At 54.5% G+C, this 18,294-nt stretch overlaps 8 protein-coding genes across 8 annotated transcripts; 5 read left to right on the top strand and 3 right to left on the bottom strand.

Annotated features, from left to right (window-relative positions):
• Positions 1–160: 160 nt before the first annotated feature.
• Positions 161–1,748, top strand: C8A04DRAFT_32499 (major facilitator superfamily domain-containing protein; the record flags this gene model as incomplete). Its single annotated transcript, XM_062782116.1, has 2 exons — positions 161–250; positions 327–1,748. The coding sequence occupies 2 exons, from the start codon at positions 161–163 to the stop codon at positions 1,746–1,748; spliced, it is 1,512 nt and encodes a 503-aa protein (XP_062633372.1).
• Positions 1,749–1,808: 60 nt separating this feature from the next.
• C8A04DRAFT_15353 (Asp/Glu/hydantoin racemase) lies at positions 1,809–2,652 on the bottom strand (the record flags this gene model as incomplete). The annotated part of the gene is made up of 2 exons (XM_062778452.1): positions 1,809–2,480; positions 2,539–2,652. The coding sequence occupies 2 exons, from the start codon at positions 2,650–2,652 to the stop codon at positions 1,809–1,811; spliced, it is 786 nt and encodes a 261-aa protein (XP_062633371.1).
• A 384-nt stretch (positions 2,653–3,036) lies between these two features.
• Positions 3,037–7,284, top strand: C8A04DRAFT_32497 (actin-domain-containing protein; the record flags this gene model as incomplete). Its single annotated transcript, XM_062782115.1, has 4 exons — positions 3,037–3,058; positions 3,165–3,584; positions 3,653–4,312; positions 6,002–7,284. 4 exons carry the CDS (start codon positions 3,037–3,039, stop codon positions 7,282–7,284), a joined length of 2,385 nt encoding a protein of 794 aa, XP_062633370.1.
• Positions 7,285–8,200: 916 nt separating this feature from the next.
• C8A04DRAFT_15366 (ADP-ribosylation factor 6) lies at positions 8,201–8,914 on the bottom strand (the record flags this gene model as incomplete). Its single annotated transcript, XM_062778457.1, has 3 exons — positions 8,201–8,373; positions 8,435–8,581; positions 8,659–8,914. The coding sequence occupies 3 exons, from the start codon at positions 8,912–8,914 to the stop codon at positions 8,201–8,203; spliced, it is 576 nt and encodes a 191-aa protein (XP_062633369.1).
• Positions 8,915–9,727: 813 nt separating this feature from the next.
• On the bottom strand, positions 9,728–10,912 carry C8A04DRAFT_15359 (SGF29 tudor-like domain-containing protein; the record flags this gene model as incomplete). Its single annotated transcript, XM_062778455.1, has 2 exons — positions 9,728–10,398; positions 10,438–10,912. The coding sequence occupies 2 exons, from the start codon at positions 10,910–10,912 to the stop codon at positions 9,728–9,730; spliced, it is 1,146 nt and encodes a 381-aa protein (XP_062633368.1).
• Positions 10,913–11,882: 970 nt separating this feature from the next.
• Positions 11,883–13,327, top strand: C8A04DRAFT_32494 (mannose-6-phosphate isomerase; the record flags this gene model as incomplete). The annotated part of the gene is made up of 2 exons (XM_062782114.1): positions 11,883–12,026; positions 12,104–13,327. The coding sequence occupies 2 exons, from the start codon at positions 11,883–11,885 to the stop codon at positions 13,325–13,327; spliced, it is 1,368 nt and encodes a 455-aa protein (XP_062633367.1).
• Positions 13,328–14,195: 868 nt separating this feature from the next.
• On the top strand, positions 14,196–16,299 carry C8A04DRAFT_40266 (fatty acid transporter protein; the record flags this gene model as incomplete). The annotated part of the gene is made up of 4 exons (XM_062784883.1): positions 14,196–14,954; positions 15,017–15,319; positions 15,387–15,724; positions 15,786–16,299. 4 exons carry the CDS (start codon positions 14,196–14,198, stop codon positions 16,297–16,299), a joined length of 1,914 nt encoding a protein of 637 aa, XP_062633366.1.
• A 1,390-nt stretch (positions 16,300–17,689) lies between these two features.
• C8A04DRAFT_40265 (uncharacterized protein) lies at positions 17,690–18,255 on the top strand (the record flags this gene model as incomplete). Its single annotated transcript, XM_062784882.1, has 2 exons — positions 17,690–17,727; positions 17,853–18,255. 2 exons carry the CDS (start codon positions 17,690–17,692, stop codon positions 18,253–18,255), a joined length of 441 nt encoding a protein of 146 aa, XP_062633365.1.
• Positions 18,256–18,294: the final 39 nt, after the last annotated feature.

The following is an 18,294-nucleotide window of genomic DNA, read 5'->3' as shown; positions in this document are numbered from 1 at the left end:
GTCTCCAACGAAGCTCACCATTTCATGAGTGGTTCCCCCAAACAAAGAAGCAACGACGAGGCTTCGGATTCTGCTGATTTAGACAGCCACCCACCTTTTACTTTCCACCATGTGTTTTAGTTAGCAACGCATCTAGCTAAATACTATCAACACCTTCACCATGGTCTCAGTTTTTGGGGATGTCACTCCGTATCTGGTGGTGATTGTGACGGTGGCTACACTCGGCCCACTCCAATTTGGTTACCATTTGGTGAGACGCAATCAGACACCCCACCGAGCTTTCAGCGATTTCTTGTATCGCTCTCTGACTTCGATTTGACGTCCAGGCCGAACTTAACGCACCGCAAGATGTCCTGACATGCCAGACGAAGTCGGTGTCGGGAACCGAGAAACCTCCGACCGGCACCTCGGACTGTATTCCCATGACCCCGGCCTCCTTCGCAGCGATCTCGGCCATATTCACGGTGGGAGGGCTTCTTGGGGCACTCGGCGCTGGCCCACTTACATCCCGCCGCGGCCGTCGCATCACGATGCAGGCAACCGCGCTGTTCTATCTCGTCGGGTCCATAATTGAGACTTACGCCCACTCGGTCCCGGTTATGATTCTTGCCCGATTCTTAACTGGAATTGGCGCAGGGGCCAGTACGGTTGTCGTTCCGTTATACATCAGCGAGGTGGCGCCGCCGACTAAACGCGGCTTCTTCGGCGCCTTCACACAAATTAGCATCAATGTCGGCATCCTCTTTACGCAGACCCTGGGCTTCTTCATGAGCCACGACAGCGCATGGCGGTGGATTTTCGGCACCGGCGTTATCGTGGCCGCAGCTCAAGCTGTTGGGTTGTGGCTTGTTCCTGAGAGTCCATCCTGGACGGCGAACATACAGGGCAGCGTGGCACGGGCTCGCCGCGACTTGCAACGTATTCGAGGCCGTGATGGTGATATCGAAGAGGAAGTGGAGACCTGGGATGTTGACGGCGGTAAACCCCCAAGTGAACAAGAACGGCTGCTCAGTGCTGAGGACATCGAGCCAGCCAACCCAGACGCTAGTTTGCTCTCGCCCGCATCCCCCGGTTCGCGGGTCCCCAAAGAACACCTGGGATTTGTCCAAGTTGTTCGTGACCCCGAGTACCGACCCGCTATCATTGCCGTGGTGGGTATCATGTTTGCGCAGCAGCTCTGTGGCATCAACTCTATTATCATGTATTCGGTATCGCTGCTCAACGGCCTACTCCCCGTGAGCTCGGCGATCGTGACCATCATTATCTCAGTCATCAACCTTGCAACCACCATCGCGGCATCACCGCTCCCGGACCGGCTCGGCCGCAAGGCCTGCCTGCTTGGGTCCATTATCGGCCAAGGGACCAGCTCCTTGGTGCTTGCCCTGGCGATCAGGTTTGGCCTCAAAATTATCTCGGCTGTTGCAGTTCTTCTGTTTGTTGCCTCTTTCGCTCTTGGCCTCGGTCCCGTACCGTTCATCATGGCTTCGGAGCTTGTCGGACCCGAAGCCGTCGGAGCTACGCAGTCCTGGGCACTTGGGGCGAGCTACGTCGCTACCTTCCTCGTAGCCTATCTCTTTCCGATTATCAACCAATCGCTGAACAATGCGCTGGGCGGCGCGGGATGGGTGTACTTTATTTTTGCCGGCTTTGCGCTCGTTTGGGTGGCCTTTGTGTGGAAGAATGTACCTGAGACCAAGGGAAAGCGGGACGCCGATGAGGTTTGGGGGCGAACACGACGCACCGACTGATGATTTGGCTTGGAGGAACACTCATGTATCACATTTTTGGCCGAGTCCGCAAACTAGAACTCAGGTTCTTTGGAAAGCTTTCCTACTCCGAACCATTCGCTCCAACAGGCTGATTCCTGCCCTCACGCCGTCGACGACAAGAAGCTCGTTAGCCCTTTGCGTTCCGTACTTGTCGGCGGCCACGGATCGGATGATTTCTTCTAACCCTGCCATGCCAGCACAGCCCATGACCACACACTCTACGTCCCCCCTTTCCAGGAGCTGGGCGGTTGTCTCCCGTAGTTTTTGCCGCACGAGCTCTGGGTCGATGCCGCCGTGAAAGTCGCCCGCATTGAGCCCTGTCGAATACACTCCGGCAAATTTAGAGTTTAGAACTCCTGATTCGATGCCTAGAAAGTCCTTTACTCCCTGCGTTAGGTGTTCCTCCCAGAATTTTCCAGTCGTTACAATTCCCCATTTCTTGCCTGGGCGCAACAATGATAGACAGCCAAGTACGCTGGCCTCGAAGATGCCCGTCACGGCCAAATTGCCAAATTCACCTTGCTTGTCTGCTAAGAATCCGACTAAGGGGTGTACACTGAAACAGGCGACAAGCACCGCATCGTATTGCAGCAGAAGGTTGGTCTGTTCCAAATCTTTCTTCACGACTTCGACGCTTGCGAGTACGTCGTTGCCGTCGTTGATGCTAGCGGGGCTTTGTTTCGGCGCGGTGTAAGTATGAATTACGGTGGACTAGGGGGGGGGGTTAGTGGCGTTTGTGTTGGAAATAAATAAGACTGATTATCCATACCGGGAATAACTCCATCGCCCTGATCCCGCCATCTAGGCCATGTGTCATACTCTTGGAGGAGTTTGGGTTTAGGACCAAAATCTTGGTCGTTCGCCTGACAATATTGACCGACATGATGGCGCGGGCTAGGGAACGTGAAGACTTTTGTGTTTTGTTTACAACCTTTTGAACTTGGGAACATTCATTCCGGGACAACCTCAAGGGTGAGAACTGGGAAGCTTGAACCTGCCAATCCCTGCGGGGTATCACGTGGAGCCGACCCCCCCTGTCGACTCCAGCCACAGCGCTGACGCAGTGAGCAGCGGGAGCTTGCTAGAGGTTTATTGAGGTGTGCTGCCAGGCGCAACCCCACCATCAACGTCTCCCATCACCACCTGGGCACTGCGTCGGCATACTTCATCCCCAACTTGCGGTCGATGTCCAGCTGGCCCCCGCCGCTAATTCCCTGTGCACGTTCGATCGATAGCTCAAACTAAGGCTTCCGCTGCTGGAGTAACAATGGCAAACCCTCCTCCCATAGGTAAGACAGACTATCTGGTGGCTCATTTGGAGAGATCAACTGGGCTGCAACTACAAGCGAACACCATTAGCGTCGTGCTAACCTTTGTATTTGCATTTTTATTCAGTTCTCGATGGCGGTACCGGCTTCCTCAAGGTCGGCTATGCCGCCCAAAACTTCCCCGAGTTCCAATACCCGTCCATCGTCGGCCGACCGATCTTGCGTACCGAAGAGAAGGGCGGGAGCGATATGGTAATCAAGGACATTATGTGCGGCGATGAGGCAGCGGCCGCCCGCACCATGCTTCAAGTCAGCTACCCTATGGAAAACGGCATTGTCAAGAAATGGGACGATATGCAGCACCTCTGGGATTACACGTTCTACGAGAAGATGAAGGTCGACCCGCGCGGAAGGAAGATTCTACTCACTGAACCCCCTCTGAACCCTCTGAAGAACCGGGAGCAGATGTGCGAAGTCATGTTTGACCGGTACGAGTTTGGGGGAGTATACGTTGCCATTCAGGCCGTGTTGGCGCTCTATGCCCAAGGTACGGATCCTCAGTGGGCTCTTCCTTTGGTTGCACCTGTCCTCGATTAACCAAGTTGCCTGGCATAGGTTTGAGCTCCGGCGTTGTTGTCGACTCCGGTGACGGTGTGACGCATATCGTCCCCGTTTACGAATCCGTCGTTCTCAACCACCTTACCCGACGCCTCGACGTAGCCGGCCGCGACGTGACCCGCAACCTCATCGCCCTCCTCCTTCGTAGGGGATACGCATTGAACCGGACGGCCGATTTCGAGACGGTGCGCCAGATTAAGGAGAAGCTCTGTTACGTTTCCTATGACCTAGAGCTAGACAAGCGGTTAAGTGAGGACACGACGGTGCTGGTGGAGAGTTACACGCTGCCTGACGGCCGAGTCATTCGCGTCGGGTCGGAACGTTTCGAGGCCCCCGAGTGCTTGTTCCAGCCTCACCTTGTCGACTGCGACCAGCCGGGAATCGCTGAGTTCCTTTTCAACACCATCCAATCCGCTGACGTCGATGTTCGATCGTCTCTGTTCAAAGCTATTGTTTTGTCTGGAGGTAGCAGCATGTACCCGGGCCTGCCGTCGCGTCTGGAAAAGGAGCTCAAGCAATTGTGGCTCACGAGGGTACTAGGGGGCAACCCGGAGCGGTTGAACAAATTCAAGGTTAGGATAGAAGACCCGCCGCGGAGACGGCACATGGTCTTTTTGGGCGGTGCGGTCTTAGCCAATATCATGGCCGACAACGAGAGTATGTGGATTTCAAAGCAGGAATGGGAGGAACAAGGTCCCCGGGTTCTGGAAAAGCTCGGCCCTAGATAGGTAGGCATCGGGCATCTCCGGCGTTTGCGTGGGCTGGTGTGTGAAGGCCGAGCGTTTGCAGGTATATCTATCCATTCGTATCTCAAAAAGACGGGCCTCTTGACGGTTGCCGTTGCGGAGCCTTTGGGCATTTGTGCTTGTGCAGTGACGCTGCTCCCTTCCGTTTTCCAACTGGCTTGCTCCTTGTTGCAGGAATTACATAGTTACCGGAGGTGCCGGGATTTATTTGTTGTCCGAAGACCCCATCAGCGGGGAAAGTGGAGGAGCGGGAAAGTGCTTTGCCAGGCAATTATACGGGTGACGGGCGAGGTACAGTACATAGTAAGGTGAGTGAGGCAAGCGACCGGTCTTTATTCATTTTGAAGGTGCTTCGGCTCTTAACAATCTTGCGTAATGCTTGGCGCTTGGTGTTGATAGCGTCTGAGGTTCCTTGTCCGGGCGCTGCATGCTCCAGCCGCCAAGGAGCTGCAAGTCTCTCGTTTGTTCTCCACCCTGCGCAACCTTCCCAATGCCGTCTCATCCCTCTCATCACCGGCTTTGGAATCTCGCTGTCCCCGTGCCTACCAATGGTCTGCACGGTCCTTCTTTATTTTGGGCAGCAATGAACAGCATCCACGGCTGCCCCGGTCTTAGCTTTGCTCCGCGATCTGGTTGCGCCTCTCGCGATTCCTTCTCCGCACTCCGAGTTGCCGAGCTCCTCACTGTCGGCGAATTGCTGACTCGTCCCATTCGAGCGTCAATCCCGACCCATCTGAGTGGGCTCCAGTCATCCGGATTTCATCCACCCCCTTTGGGTTTTGTTCTCCGGGCTGTCTGCCCCTGGCGAGCCACTGCCCACCTCGCGGGAGGCAAATGAGCCTCACAAATCCACCATCAACTGCGACCGGCCCCGGGTCGGTCTCCGCTGCGCGAACCCAGACATTGAAGCGGAGCGTGCAGGCTGCGTTTGAAGGTAACATGATGAGTTTCCGTTTTCTAGTCTTTTAAACCCCCCCCTTTCTCTTAGTCTGTCTTGTTCTCGCAGCACCAACCTCCGTTGAAGGTGGTTCTCTCACGTTTCGTAAACTGTAACGGGGTGAGCAGCGGCTACCCGAGGAGCCCGAGCTTCTTGTTTGTTCCTCGAGTGCTTCCCTGGTCCCTGCACCGGCCCGGGCGACGTCTGGAGGAAATTTGGGTGCCTTTTCTTTCAAATACTGTTCCCTAGTGCGATCGAGATATCCCCAGGACGTCTTGATCTCACGGATCGTGATGGACAACCACACACGGCAGCAGCAAGCTTCGTTGTTTCCGCCGAGTCTCCAAAATGTCCAGTCCTACGGGCCCTTGTCCGCTCGGCTCGCCCAACCATTTGGCTCTTTAGCTACGGTGGATCAACTACACCATGCTTCGATGCCTTTCCCCATATTCCCTACCTTTGGTGGTGCTAGGCCAACCTCTGGGTCATCCGGGAGCCAGCTTAGATACGGGAACAGTGAGGCTGGAGATCAGCCAAGGATATGTTAGTCATCCGCGTCGACTTCAGCTCATCCGTCCTTTTGGTCCCTAGTTCTTATTTCATGAACCTTTACTTCTGCTTTTCATACACTTTTCTTTGAAGATGACTGACGTTTATTTTTAGACCCGGCGGACCGCGGGACCGGCTCCATGGGTTATCAAAGTAAGGTCCGAGTGACAGACAAGTACAAGGTGGTCGGTTTTATCAGTAGCGGAACCTATGGCCGCGTCTACAAGGCCTTGGGCCGCCATGGGCAGCCAGGCGAATTCGCCATTAAGAAGTTCAAGCCCGACAAGGAAGGGGAACAAGCGTCGTATACCGGAATCTCCCAGTCAGCGGTCCGAGAGATGGCTTTGTGCTCCGAACTGAACCACCCGAACGTGATCCGGCTGGTTGAGATTATCTTGGAAGACAAGTGTATCTTCATGGTTTTCGAGTACGCAGAGCACGACCTCCTCCAAATCATCCACCACCATACGCAACAGCCCCGCCACCCTATCCCGCCAACCACGATCAAAAGCATCATGTTCCAACTCCTGAACGGATGCCAGTACCTACACACCAACTGGGTGCTTCACCGTGACCTGAAACCGGCCAACATCATGGTTACGTCCTCTGGCGAGGTCAAGATTGGCGATCTGGGTCTGGCACGCCTTGCGTACAAACCCCTTCACAGTCTTTACAGTGGCGATAAAGTGGTGGTGACGATATGGTATCGCGCCCCAGAATTATTGCTCGGTAGCCGGCACTACACTCCAGCAGTCGATATGTGGGCTGTGGGGTGTATCTTTGCGGAATTGCTCTCCCTGAGGCCCATTTTTAAGGGCGAAGAAGCTAAGATGGACAGTAAGAAAACAGTACCTTTCCAACGAAACCAGATGCAGAAAATTGTCGACATCATGGGCCTGCCAACCAAAGAGAGATGGCCGCTCTTAACGAGCACCCCGGAGTACAGCCAGCTCCAAACTCTGCAGCCGCCCATCAGCCACGGCGGCCACCATGGGCATCACAACTACCAGGCCCAACGGCAGGCCATGAACGCCGGGGTTAGCCATCTGGAGAAATGGTACCATAACATCATCAACCAGCAGACAGGTGGATCTGGCCCCGGGTCCGGAACAAGTCCTCTCGCGAGTCTAGGGCCCGAAGGCTACAAACTCCTGGCGGGGCTTTTGGAGTACGACCCGGAGAAGAGGCTCACGGCCGCGGCGGCATTGCAGCATCCGTTTTTTAACACGGGGGATCCCGTCAGTGCCAACTGCTTTGAGGGGCTCAAGACGGAGTATCCACACCGCCGGGTCAGCCAGGACGACAACGATATTAGGACGAGCTCGTTGCCGGGGACGAAGAGAAGCGGCTTGCCGGATGATTCGCTGAGGCCGGTGAAGAGAATTAAGGGGGAATGACCTTTGGTTGAGGCTTGTTTCCCCACTCATCCTTGTGCCTTGATTTGGGAAGGTTGGGTGTCAATAAAATAAGAGCATCATGTTTGGCGTTGCAAATGCATACAAGGGGTGAGGGTTGGGGGAAGGGATACATGAGAGCATCGTTTAATCGGGATCTGGCGTTTGTTCACATATACACGTATACTCGGGTTCCAGCCCCCGATGAAGGATTCCCAAGGGGGTCCGGTAAACACTCAACGTAATTATTTTTTCAAGCCAGCACATTAGAAGTCGCGCATGGACTTGAACAGCGAGCGGGATATACCGGTGTAGACCATGTCCATTCCGTATCATTCTCCAAATCCGAAACGGTTCCAATCCATCCATTCATCCACCTTCCGGCCGTTCCATGCTCCCCACCTTCGCTTTCTGGGTATAGACAGTGAGTGTTCCTCCGGCTATGGTGACACAAGATCTGAAGACAAGAATGGGATTGAAACGTCCTTTCGCCCCCAGGATTAAGATACTATTTGGAAAGAAAGAAAAGAAGCGAAAAAGAAAAGACAAAGGCTCCGAGGTCGTAAAGTTGGACGTGACAAAACATACATAGAGAAGGCAGCGTAGAGGCGCTGAGAGGTATCTTGACATGGACAGACATGGCAGACAAGTTGTGGGTGGGAGGAGGTAGAAGTAACATGTCAGGATTACGGCGATTAAGTGGTTTGTCTGCCGGTTGCGTACAGGCCGCGGGGTTGGGATTCGAACGCGTATGGCGCCAATGTTCGGGGGCGGACCGTCGCCGGGGGTGGGGGGTGTGAAGTCCTCGTGGTTCGAGCAGGACTTGTTGGAGAGGTTGCTTCGTTTGCGGTGGGCGGTTGAAGAGGACCGTCTTTCGATGATGGGTTCGAATGCATCGAGGGAGACCAACAGGCGTAACTTATTTCCCGCCACCGCCGTACTTCGGTGTCTTCTTGATGTTGTCTGACAGCCAGCCAAAGCCTTCGGTCAGGCCCTCGCCTTCCGTGGCAATCGCCGGCTGGACGAACCAAGGCCGCTGGTCCCTGAGCCGCGAAAGCTCAAGCTTATCTGTAATTGCTTGAGGGTCCATGGCTAAAGTTTCGACAAGTCAGCAAAAAAACAATTTGGATTAGCCACTGAGAATGTAACATACCACCCTCGAGATCCTGCTTGTTCGCAAAGACAAGCAGCAGGCAATCGGACATTTCCAGGTCATTCAGAATACGGTGCAACTCCGTCTTGGCCTCCTCAATGCGGTTGTGATCGGACGAGTCGACAACGAAGACGAGACCTTGGGTGCCTATTTTACATGTACCATTAGTTCGCCGTTTCAATATCTAGATGACCACCGAAAACACCGCCCGCGTATGAACTCACCGCTGTAGTAATGCCTCCACAACGGGCGAATCTTGTCTTGGCCACCGACGTCCCACATGTTGAACCGAATGTTCTTGTATGTAAACGTCTCGACGTTGAACCCGACGGTTGGGATGGTGGTCATGGTCTGGTTGAGTTTGAGTTTGTAGAGAATGGTAGTCTTGCCAGCGGCATCGAGACCCAGCATCAGAATGCGCACTTCCTTGGACCCGAAGAGCTTGCCAAACAGGCTAGAAATGGATAGCGAGTTCCCCATCGTGGTTGTATTATTGGTGTTGCGGGCGAGGTTCTGTTGTGATGTTCTTCGGCGGTCCTGCGCAGCTGTCGGAGAGAACGTGGCGGTCCGCGATCAAAAGATTCGGTGAGGATCACGACAAGAAGAGCCAATGCCTTTGTTGGTCGTCGTTGGATATCAAATGCGTCGCTGGGGCTTGCGAGCAGATCGGTATGACGTGTGGGCGCGGCTGGTTGTGAATTTCTTAATGTCAACACAAGCGACGAGCAACAGGCGTCAGAGGCGGAAATGACACGGCAGTCTGGAGATTAATGCAATTGCATTCTCTCTGGGTCCTCATACCTTGTCGCGAAAGAGAGATGAGCGGCCAATGATAGGCGCCGAGTGGTTCGAAAGGGTGCTGAGATATGACAGCCCAAGGCCGGGAAATTTCTGGGTATGGCTGTTGTCTCGGGAGCGCCGTGATGCAGATCTGGACGATGGTGTTGTGAGCGCGGAGCCGCGTTTTCTCCCTGACGAAAACGGCTGCTGCGTGATTCGAAACCTTGCAACCCCAAGGGTGGTGGAACCGAGATTGATTCCCCCTGACTAGCTCACCAATCACTTGGCGTGCCTCAAGCCAAAGATCCACCTTTACGCGGAGCCCGTGCACGAAACCGAACAGGTGGAGTCGCTTGGAAACCTTCAGGGGAACTCACAAACCGTACGGTGAGCGAAAGGGTTAGGGTTGGACGTGATAAGTCAATCGGAAGGTCCTTTTCATGAATCACTTTTGCGTTCTATCGAGCTAGAGGATAGTGACACTGGACTTTTGAACGTCATCAAGACATTAAGTTAATTCCGATACTCGACGACGAACCGCCTGTCAACAAGTTGCAGCGTGACATTGTTTTCCTCTCCCTCAAACCGCAAGCTGACTCTGCTTGTGGCCGCATCCTTCCCCATTACCTCGGCCTTGTAAAACGTGGTACTGTCGGGATAGAGGGCCAAGACTGTCTTTCCCTTGTCGAGGTCAGGCAGCTCGGTGCCCGCTGCCGGTATCGGGATCATGCTGCTCGCACTGGTCCGGTATTCAACCCTCTGGTCTGGGGGCAAGTCGGGGTCGGCATCCTGTACCTTGTATCGCCGCGACTTGCCCTCACCAAGGACCTGTTGCACTTTACCCAGCATCCATTCAGTGCTTTCCGTCGTGGTTGTCGGCTTCGGTTTGAAGACGACATCTTGACCCTTGAAGAACGAGATCTTAGCCCGCTGAGCGGCGGTGGCGGCGAGTCCGGCGGATTCCGGGGGGACACTATCAGATTTCCCTGGCGTATCTCGATCCCCGCTGCGTGGTGGCACACTGTCACGGTTGGCTGAACGTTCGCTTCCCCCCGCGACACTTCCCAACTTTCTACCCGCTGGCGATGGCACAGGAGAGTCACCGGAGCCGTCAAACTCATACACAGACCCAGGATCACGCTCGCGGTCCCGATCTCGATCTCGATCCCTGTCCCGATCACGGTCTCTATCACGATCCCGGTCACGTTCGCGGTCTCTGTCACGTTCTCTGTCCCTATCTCGGTCCCGCTCCCGATCTTTCTCTCTTGCGCCCGCTCCCCGTGCAGATCCAGAACGCCCTGTTGCCGACAACAACCCGCCTGGCCTCTCCCGCCCAGATGAGCCGCTTGGTCCTCCGGCTTGCGCCTCGGTCTCCTCCCTTGCCTTCACCAACGCCTTCAAGACTGTGACTCGCTCGATGAGTGCGTCGATTTGTTGCTTCGAGATGTCGGAGCCCTTAACGCCGCTTCGCAGTAGGCTATCGAGTTTTTGCTCCTCTGCCGCAACATCAATGGTGTCCTTGTTTTTTGATATGTAGTTGTCCTGTGCCACAACGTCGCGAATTGAGTCGTTGCTGTTGTTGACGTCCTCGACCATGCCCCGGATATCGTCCTTGATCTGACTCCATAGATGGGCTTCTTCCCCCTGCGCGTTCCCGCTGTTGCGGTTCGGGCCGCGGGAATTGCGGTTGCGCGACATGTCGCTAGCGGTGTTATCGGTAGAACAGTTCCAGTGACCGTTGCCTATGTTTTCCTGAACTTGTTGCGCCTGGGTTTCGACCGGAACCGTCCTAGAGTTGTTCAATGCTGACTGAGCGTTATGGTCCCACCTCCACGCCGGAAGATTTCGTTTCTTGTCTTCTTTTAGCGTTCGCTTCCGGCGCCGGGTCGAAACGGAGGTTGACGCGCGACACGAGTCGTTTTTAGATGGGGAATAACCTTGGCGTCATCCCACTGACGAGTCTCGCGACGAGTCTCGCGGGTTAGGAGTAGTAGTTAACTAGAGATGGAACCGCTTAATCGGCATGGGGTGAATGATGGGCTGTTTTTGTCGGATTGGTGTTGCGGGGGGACTTGATTAAACAAGTCTGTGCGAAACAAATGCGTCGGAAGGACGGAGGGGAGCCTGCCTCATGAGCTGTTTTCCAACTCGCGGCGTAGTCGTAATAGTGTGCTGATAATTTGGGGAACGGTCAATTGAAATGATCACTCGTGTGAGGATATTACATATGTTAAAAACCGTCGATGGAAGCCACTGTTGATGCATCGCAATGACGTGACACCAAAAACGGCAGGACCGTGGGCGGTAATACTCCGCTTGCGGTCCTGCGCTCAGTTGCGGTACGATATCCGTACTAATACACGGTAATTACACTACTCCATCCCCCTTGTCAACACGATGCGCCCTACAAAGAGTGGGTCGACCTAGCTCCATGTCGACGCACCCCCGCCAAGCCCACCTCGCGGCTGGGTTTGTGACGTAAAATCGGGGGGTTTCAGCGCTCCTCAGCTCACAACGGGAGTTGCAACTTTTTTGGTTGAGCACCGACCGTCGACGCTACACTCTCTCACCGACCCCCCAGTATCCCGCAATTCCCCGTGCCACGCTCGGGGTGCCTACGCCTAATTATCGTAAAATCGAAAGTGTCGCAGCTCTTATCACCCGAACGATGCAAGTTCCCCTGATCCGGCTCCAATGCGGGGCCAACTCCTACGAGTGGGGGAAGAAGGGCAACTCGTCTGCCGTTGCCCGCTTTGCTGCTGCAACGCCATCTGCAGACTTTACGATACAGGACGATAAGCCGTACGCAGAGGCATGTTAGCCCACATCGATTATCAACTTCTCCTGAACAACTTTCAGGAGAGTCCCGACTGACAGCGGCGGCTCCAGTTGTGGATGGGCACCCACCCCTCCAACCCGTCCAAAGATGTGACCACCGGCCGCACCCTTCTCGAGCTTGTCCAAGATAACAGAGCTCTCCTTGCGCGCTCTATCGCCGTTCGCTACGACAACAAAGTCCCCTTCCTTTTCAAAGTGCTCTCCGTCAACAAGGCCCTTTCCATCCAAGCGCACCCGAACAAGAAGCTGGCTGAGCAACTTCACGCGAAAGACCCCAAGAACTATCCAGATGACAACCATAAGCCCGAGATGGCTATCGCCATCACCCCGTTTGAGGGTCTTTGTGGATTCCGTCCTCTCGGAGAGATCGCACACTTTCTCGATGCCGTTCCTGCGCTTCGCCAACTCGTTGGCGACGAAACCGCCAAGGAGTTTATCGAGCTAGTCGCAAGCACAAAGGACGATGAATCCAAGGAGGCGGTTGAGCGTAACAAGAAGTCATTGCAAAAAGTCTTTAGCGCGTTGATGTCTACCTCCGAGTCTGACATGTCTTCAGCGGCGGAAACGCTGGTCAAGTCCGCGGCGAGCGACGGGGCCGAGTTCGCTGGAGGGGGTGTTGCTTCAACGTCCGGGTCGACCCTGGGCGAGCTGGTAACTCGTCTTCACGGCCAGTTCGGCGCTGACTACGGCCTTTTTGTTCTTTTTTTGCTCAACTTTGTCACGTTGCAACCTGGAGAGGCTCTCTTCCTCCAAGCCGACGACATCCATGCGTACGTCAGCGGCGACATCATTGAATGCATGGCGAGTAGCGACAATGTGGTTCGGGCGGGATTCACTCCCAAGTTCAAGGATGTCGACACTCTTGTCAACATGTTGACGTACAATTACGCGCCCATCGACGAGCAGAAAATGGACCCTAGCGATTACCCGTACGCCACGCTCAACCGCGCGGGCTACAGCTCAGGATCCACTGTCACACTGTATGACCCTCCCATCGAGGAGTTCAGCGTGGTGCGCAGCAACCTTAGGGGTAACGCAGCTAAAGCGACGTTTGACCCGCTGGATGGTCCCAGTATCATCATCTGTACCGCTGGGCAAGGCAAGATCTCGGTCGGCCCGACCGTCCAGGAGATCAAGGAAGGCTACGTCTATTTCGTGGGTGCCACTGCGGAATGCGTGCTCGAATCTGTGGGATCGGGTGAAGACGATGAGTTCATTACTTTCAAGGCGTTTTGCGAGATTGATGAGCCGGGCGGCGGCGGCGCATCCCTCTAGCGTGTGTGTTACTACAGTGCCTTGACTTGGACTATTTTTCACGGTCTCATGCGGTTCCGAATTATTGGATAAATGGGAACAACGCAGGATATTTTTTCCATGCAATAGAATCCCTATCAATGCCCGCCACTAATGGATATCTGACTTCGTTGCTAGTTCTATGCTTGCCCGCTATGCCTTGCGCCGCATAATCGTGTCGTGCCGTGCCGTCTTGTCTTGCGCTGCGAGTGTGTTCATGTGCCTGTAGCAACTTGCCGGGAACGCGCCACCAGCCGTCCCCAGTTTTTCGGTTGTCCCTGCTCGTCTGACGTCCCGGATTCACACAGGGGCGTGGTGTTGGGTGGGTGCACGAGTTGGGACGATGAACGGTAGCCGTGTTGTTTGTGATGACCACCCGAGGATGACCAAATGTGCATTCAATACTCACATTATGTTGGTGTTTATCCTAGCGCTAGGGTTAGTTACGAAGTTTCCTTCTCTCTCTCTCTCTTTAATTGTTACTGCTCTCGTAGACTACGTTCTACCGTTAGTAAGGCCCATCCATGTCTCATCGTCATAATGTTACCTATCAATGATACCCTGATGTTGGCTCCTTGCACCCCTCACTTCACGTTTCTACATATGCTCATTTGCAGCCCTCATCGCACTTTCCTTAACAACCTTAACAATACCTATGGTTTCACAAGCCCGCCAAGGCAGGACCATTGGAATGGGTAATGATCCGGGCCGCCTTAGCACCTGCTATCTCTCGACGCCCACTATCGATGCCGCTCAGTCGTATCACGAATACGACGGTTGATCATTTGGATGTGGCGCACGCATGAACGACAGCCCCGACAATTCGCATCAACATTGGAACTCGAGCACCATGGTCTCACTCCCCACCGCCGCAGCGGGCGCCTTAGCCGGAACAGCCTACCTTAACGCACGCTTCTCCCTGGCTCACGACTGGCTCTTTTTTCGCATTATCGGCTCGACCCTACTTGACCTTGCCTGGGCCAAGCGCGTTGACAGGATCAACCTTTTCTACGTTTTGGAGAAGCACGCACGCAACGATTTGTTGGCCGGAAAACCCTTCGTTCTTTTTGAGGGCAAGGAGTACACCTACGCGGAAACGTACGACACGGTGCTGCGCTATGGGACATGGCTGCGGAAACGTCTCGGGGTCCGGGAACGGGACATTGTAGCTTTGAACTACCAGAACTCCGAGACCTTCGTGTTCTTGTGGTTTGCATTGTGGGCGATTGGTGCGAAGCCGGCGTTCATCAACTACAATTTGCAGGGCGCGGCCTTGACGCACTGTCTCCAGAAGTCTACAGCAATGCTGGTTCTTGTTGATTCCCTCCTCGAAAGCAGCCTCACGGCGGAGCTTCGAGAGGGATTATCCGACGTGAAGTTTGTGGTCTTTGACCCTGACGCCAAATCCGAGGCGGAGGCTCAAGTGCCGGTTCGGTATACGAACGAGGTCCGGACGGAGCCGGACCCGGCTAACATGGCCCTCTTGATCTATACCTCTGGTACCACGGGCATGCCGAAGCCTGCGATAGTGTCATGGAAGAAGATCTACGCCGGGGCAGCCCTCTCGACGAAGGGGACAAGCGCAGGGCAGAAAGACATCTTCTACACGGTAAGTTCACACACACTAGCTTTAGTCTTCTCAACCTCGACAAAAGCTGACGGACCATCTAGTGCATGCCCCTCTACCATAGCGCCGGTTCCTGCTTATCGGTCTGTAGCGCGCTGTCAGTGGGGGCTACAGCGGCCATCGGCCCGCGGTTTTCCACGAAAACGTTCTGGAAGGAAGTACGCGAGACAAAGTCTACGATTATCCAGTATGTCGGTGAGACGTGCCGGTATCTAACGGTGGCGCCCCCGGATATTGATCCAGCGACTGGGGAGAACCTTGACAAGAAGCATTGTGTGCGGGCAGCGATGGGGAATGGGCTGCGCCCTGACGTGTGGGACCAGTTCAAGGAGAGGTTTGGGATTGATGTGAGTTGCCAGCCCATCCCACACCGCCGATAAAAAAGAAGTGGTGCTAACTGTGTTAACTGTCTAGACCATCTTGGAGATATATGCCGCGACTGAAGCTGCCGCGGGACTTTGGAATGCCTCTCGGAACGCCTTTGGTAAAGCTGCTATCGGTCGGTTTGGGTTGTTGTCTAGCATTATCCTCGGCTTCCAAACAGCGATTGTGCTAGTTGACCGCGAATCCGAGCTCCCGTGGCGAGATCTCAGCACGGGGTTTTGTCAACGGGCTCATGCCGACCAACCGGGCGAGTTTATTGTCCGTTTACAGGCGAACGATATCAAGCGGGGGTATCAGGGGTACCATGGGAACCAAGCTGCAACGGACTCCAAGGTTATACGGGACGTGTTTAAGAAAGGAGACGCCTGGTATGTTGACCCAAGAACCCCCTTTTTTCTTTCTGCGGGGGACTAACACGAATTGCTTCAGGTTCCGTTCAGGGGACATTCTTCAGTGGGACGGTGAGGGGAGAGTGTATTTCAACGACCGGATTGGCGATACATTCCGCTGGAAAAGTGAGAATGTTTCCACGACCGAAGTGGCCCAGGTTCTCGGCCTGCATCCAGCCGTCCATGAAGCCAACGTCTACGGGGTGCAGCTCCCACATCATGATGGGCGGGCTGGATGCGTGGCGATCGTGCTGGGAGGTAACACCGCATTTGACGACCACGAGCTCGAGCAGGTCCTAGCGAGTGTAGCAGTGCATGCTCGACAGAGGTTACCTAAATATGCGGTACCGCTGTTCTTACGGATGGTCAAGGAGGTGGGGATGGAGACCACGGCGACGAACAAGCAGCAGAAGCATAGACTGAGGGAGCAGGGCGTTGATCCTGCCGAGGTGCAGGGGGATGCCTTGTTCTGGTTGAAGAATGAGACGTCGAGTTATGTACCGTTTACTCGGGCAGACTGGGGGAGACTGCAAGGAGGGTCTGTTAAGTTGTGAATATTTATGGGGACCAACAATTCCCAACCTGGTTGTTATCTGCTCTCCGTTGGGTATTGTCTGGGGTTCATACATGTGTGGGCACGGCAAGAAGCTCAGGGTTGGGTTAGCGGTGCGCATGAGCGTGGTGTACGTCAGCTTATCGACTTTTCTAATTTATAGTCAACCGCATTAATAGCTCATGAACTACTGATCTCAGCCAGTCAAGGAGTCGCGACGTTACCCGCATGCCTCTCTCGGGTTCACTCGAGACCCTGCGCTGATACGAACTCAATCGACAGAGCGACTGATGAAGGGACCGTCACAACGAAGCATACCAAAATAGATCGCAGGAGACACCCAATACAACGGGTTCGACCCGGAACATCCCCTACTCTAACCGGGCGGGAGCGGGTGTGGTAACTAACACCGGGTAACCTGGGCGGGCGGAAGTTGGTAGCGAAACGAAATGGGAGAGCGGGGAAAGGGGTATGATGGATGTGATATCTCATATTGTTACGAGGACGAGCCAATTGGGAACAGACCTTGTGTTTAAATTCTTAATCGAGGACGACAAGCTCGGCTTGTGAGCACTTAAAAGAAGAGGATAGCCAAAGAGAGCATTCTTAGTTCAATAGTTCGAGTCCGGGAGCCAGAACATTTCACGGCATGGTTCGTGACACGTTGTAAAGGGCGGGAAATGCTGGCCGGGCCCTTCCGGACGGACTAAATTCTGGATGGACGAGCGCTGTCAGGTTCGTCACTCGTGGATATTTATAGCCTGTTGTTGATTAAATTAAAGACGGCGTTCCGGGAAACTGGACAAGTCCTATTCACCCGCTAAATTGAATGGAACTCTCGCCAAGGGGTCGCTGCAACATAAATAGCCCTGGCTTATGGACGGCTCGCAAAGACCGGCTTTTATTGGTTTCCAAAAGGATCGAAGCTTAATCTAGAGTTCGACGGCGGATTCTAAAATCGGGTGATCCCAGGAACCAGGACAGCCGGTCCCCGGTTTTGAGGAAGCCCTTCATCCTTTTGGGGGGGACTCCCACATCGTGTTTACCTCTGCGAGGGGCTGCGAAGCCGAATCAAGATGCTCCGCGATAGATAAATCAATATACAATTTGACGCTAAAACGCGGATGCCAAGGTGACAGCTACTGCGGCCCTGATTAATCTGTTCGGGATGATGGATCTGGGGGACTTGGGAAAGTGACGAGAATGATGAATCACGGGGGATAAAAGACCATGAGTGTCCACGAGGATGATCGGGAATGAAGCGTGCGTGCAAACGATCTCTCATCCAGGTTTACGACAGGATTAACACTCTACTTCCCGCTACCGGCTATCTCGACTTGTTGATTGAGGTTACTTTTTCATTAACTCTTACATATTCATCACCCGACAAGATGCGTTCACACGTTGTGCTCCTGCTCGGCCTTGCCAGGTACGGCTTTTCATCAACATTTTCTTAGCTAATTACACCCCGTCATAACAACCACCCACACTACAAAACTAGCACAAGATGAAAGACTAGTTGCACATCACACTATACTGACCATAGCACAACAGCGCCGCCCTCGGCCAAGTTACCCTCCAGCCCTCCACCATCCGCACCGGCCGGCCGGGTCTCCCCACCATCACGGTGACAGCCACCGAAACCAAGACCCTCACCGAGACAGAGACGGAAACCCTCACCGAAACCGAAAGCTACACCACCGAAGTGACCACCACCGCCACGGCCACAGTTACCGAGACGGAACCCTGCACGCCCGTCAGCTGCCCGACGCTGACCCGCACCGCGACGGCCTGCGCGACCTGCCTGGTGCCGCAGTGCACCAAGACGGTGTCGGTCGAGCAGCCGAAGGGGTGTGCCACGCTGCCGACGGCTACGGTGTCGTTCCCGTGCAGCGACCCGAACTCGTGTGGGAAGATTGGGTGCACGACTGTGTATGCTATCAAGACGGCTAGCTAAGGGGATTTAGGGGGTAATGTGAGTTGGTGGTGCAGTTGG

The sequence above is a fragment of the Dichotomopilus funicola genome, assembly GCF_033296635.1.
Source record: "Dichotomopilus funicola strain CBS 141.50 unplaced genomic scaffold C8A04scaffold_90, whole genome shotgun sequence".
Lineage (NCBI taxonomy): Eukaryota > Fungi > Ascomycota > Sordariomycetes > Sordariales > Chaetomiaceae > Dichotomopilus > Dichotomopilus funicola.
The sequence above is the reverse complement of the archived record's forward strand: the minus strand, read 5'-3'. Positions and strand labels throughout refer to the sequence as shown.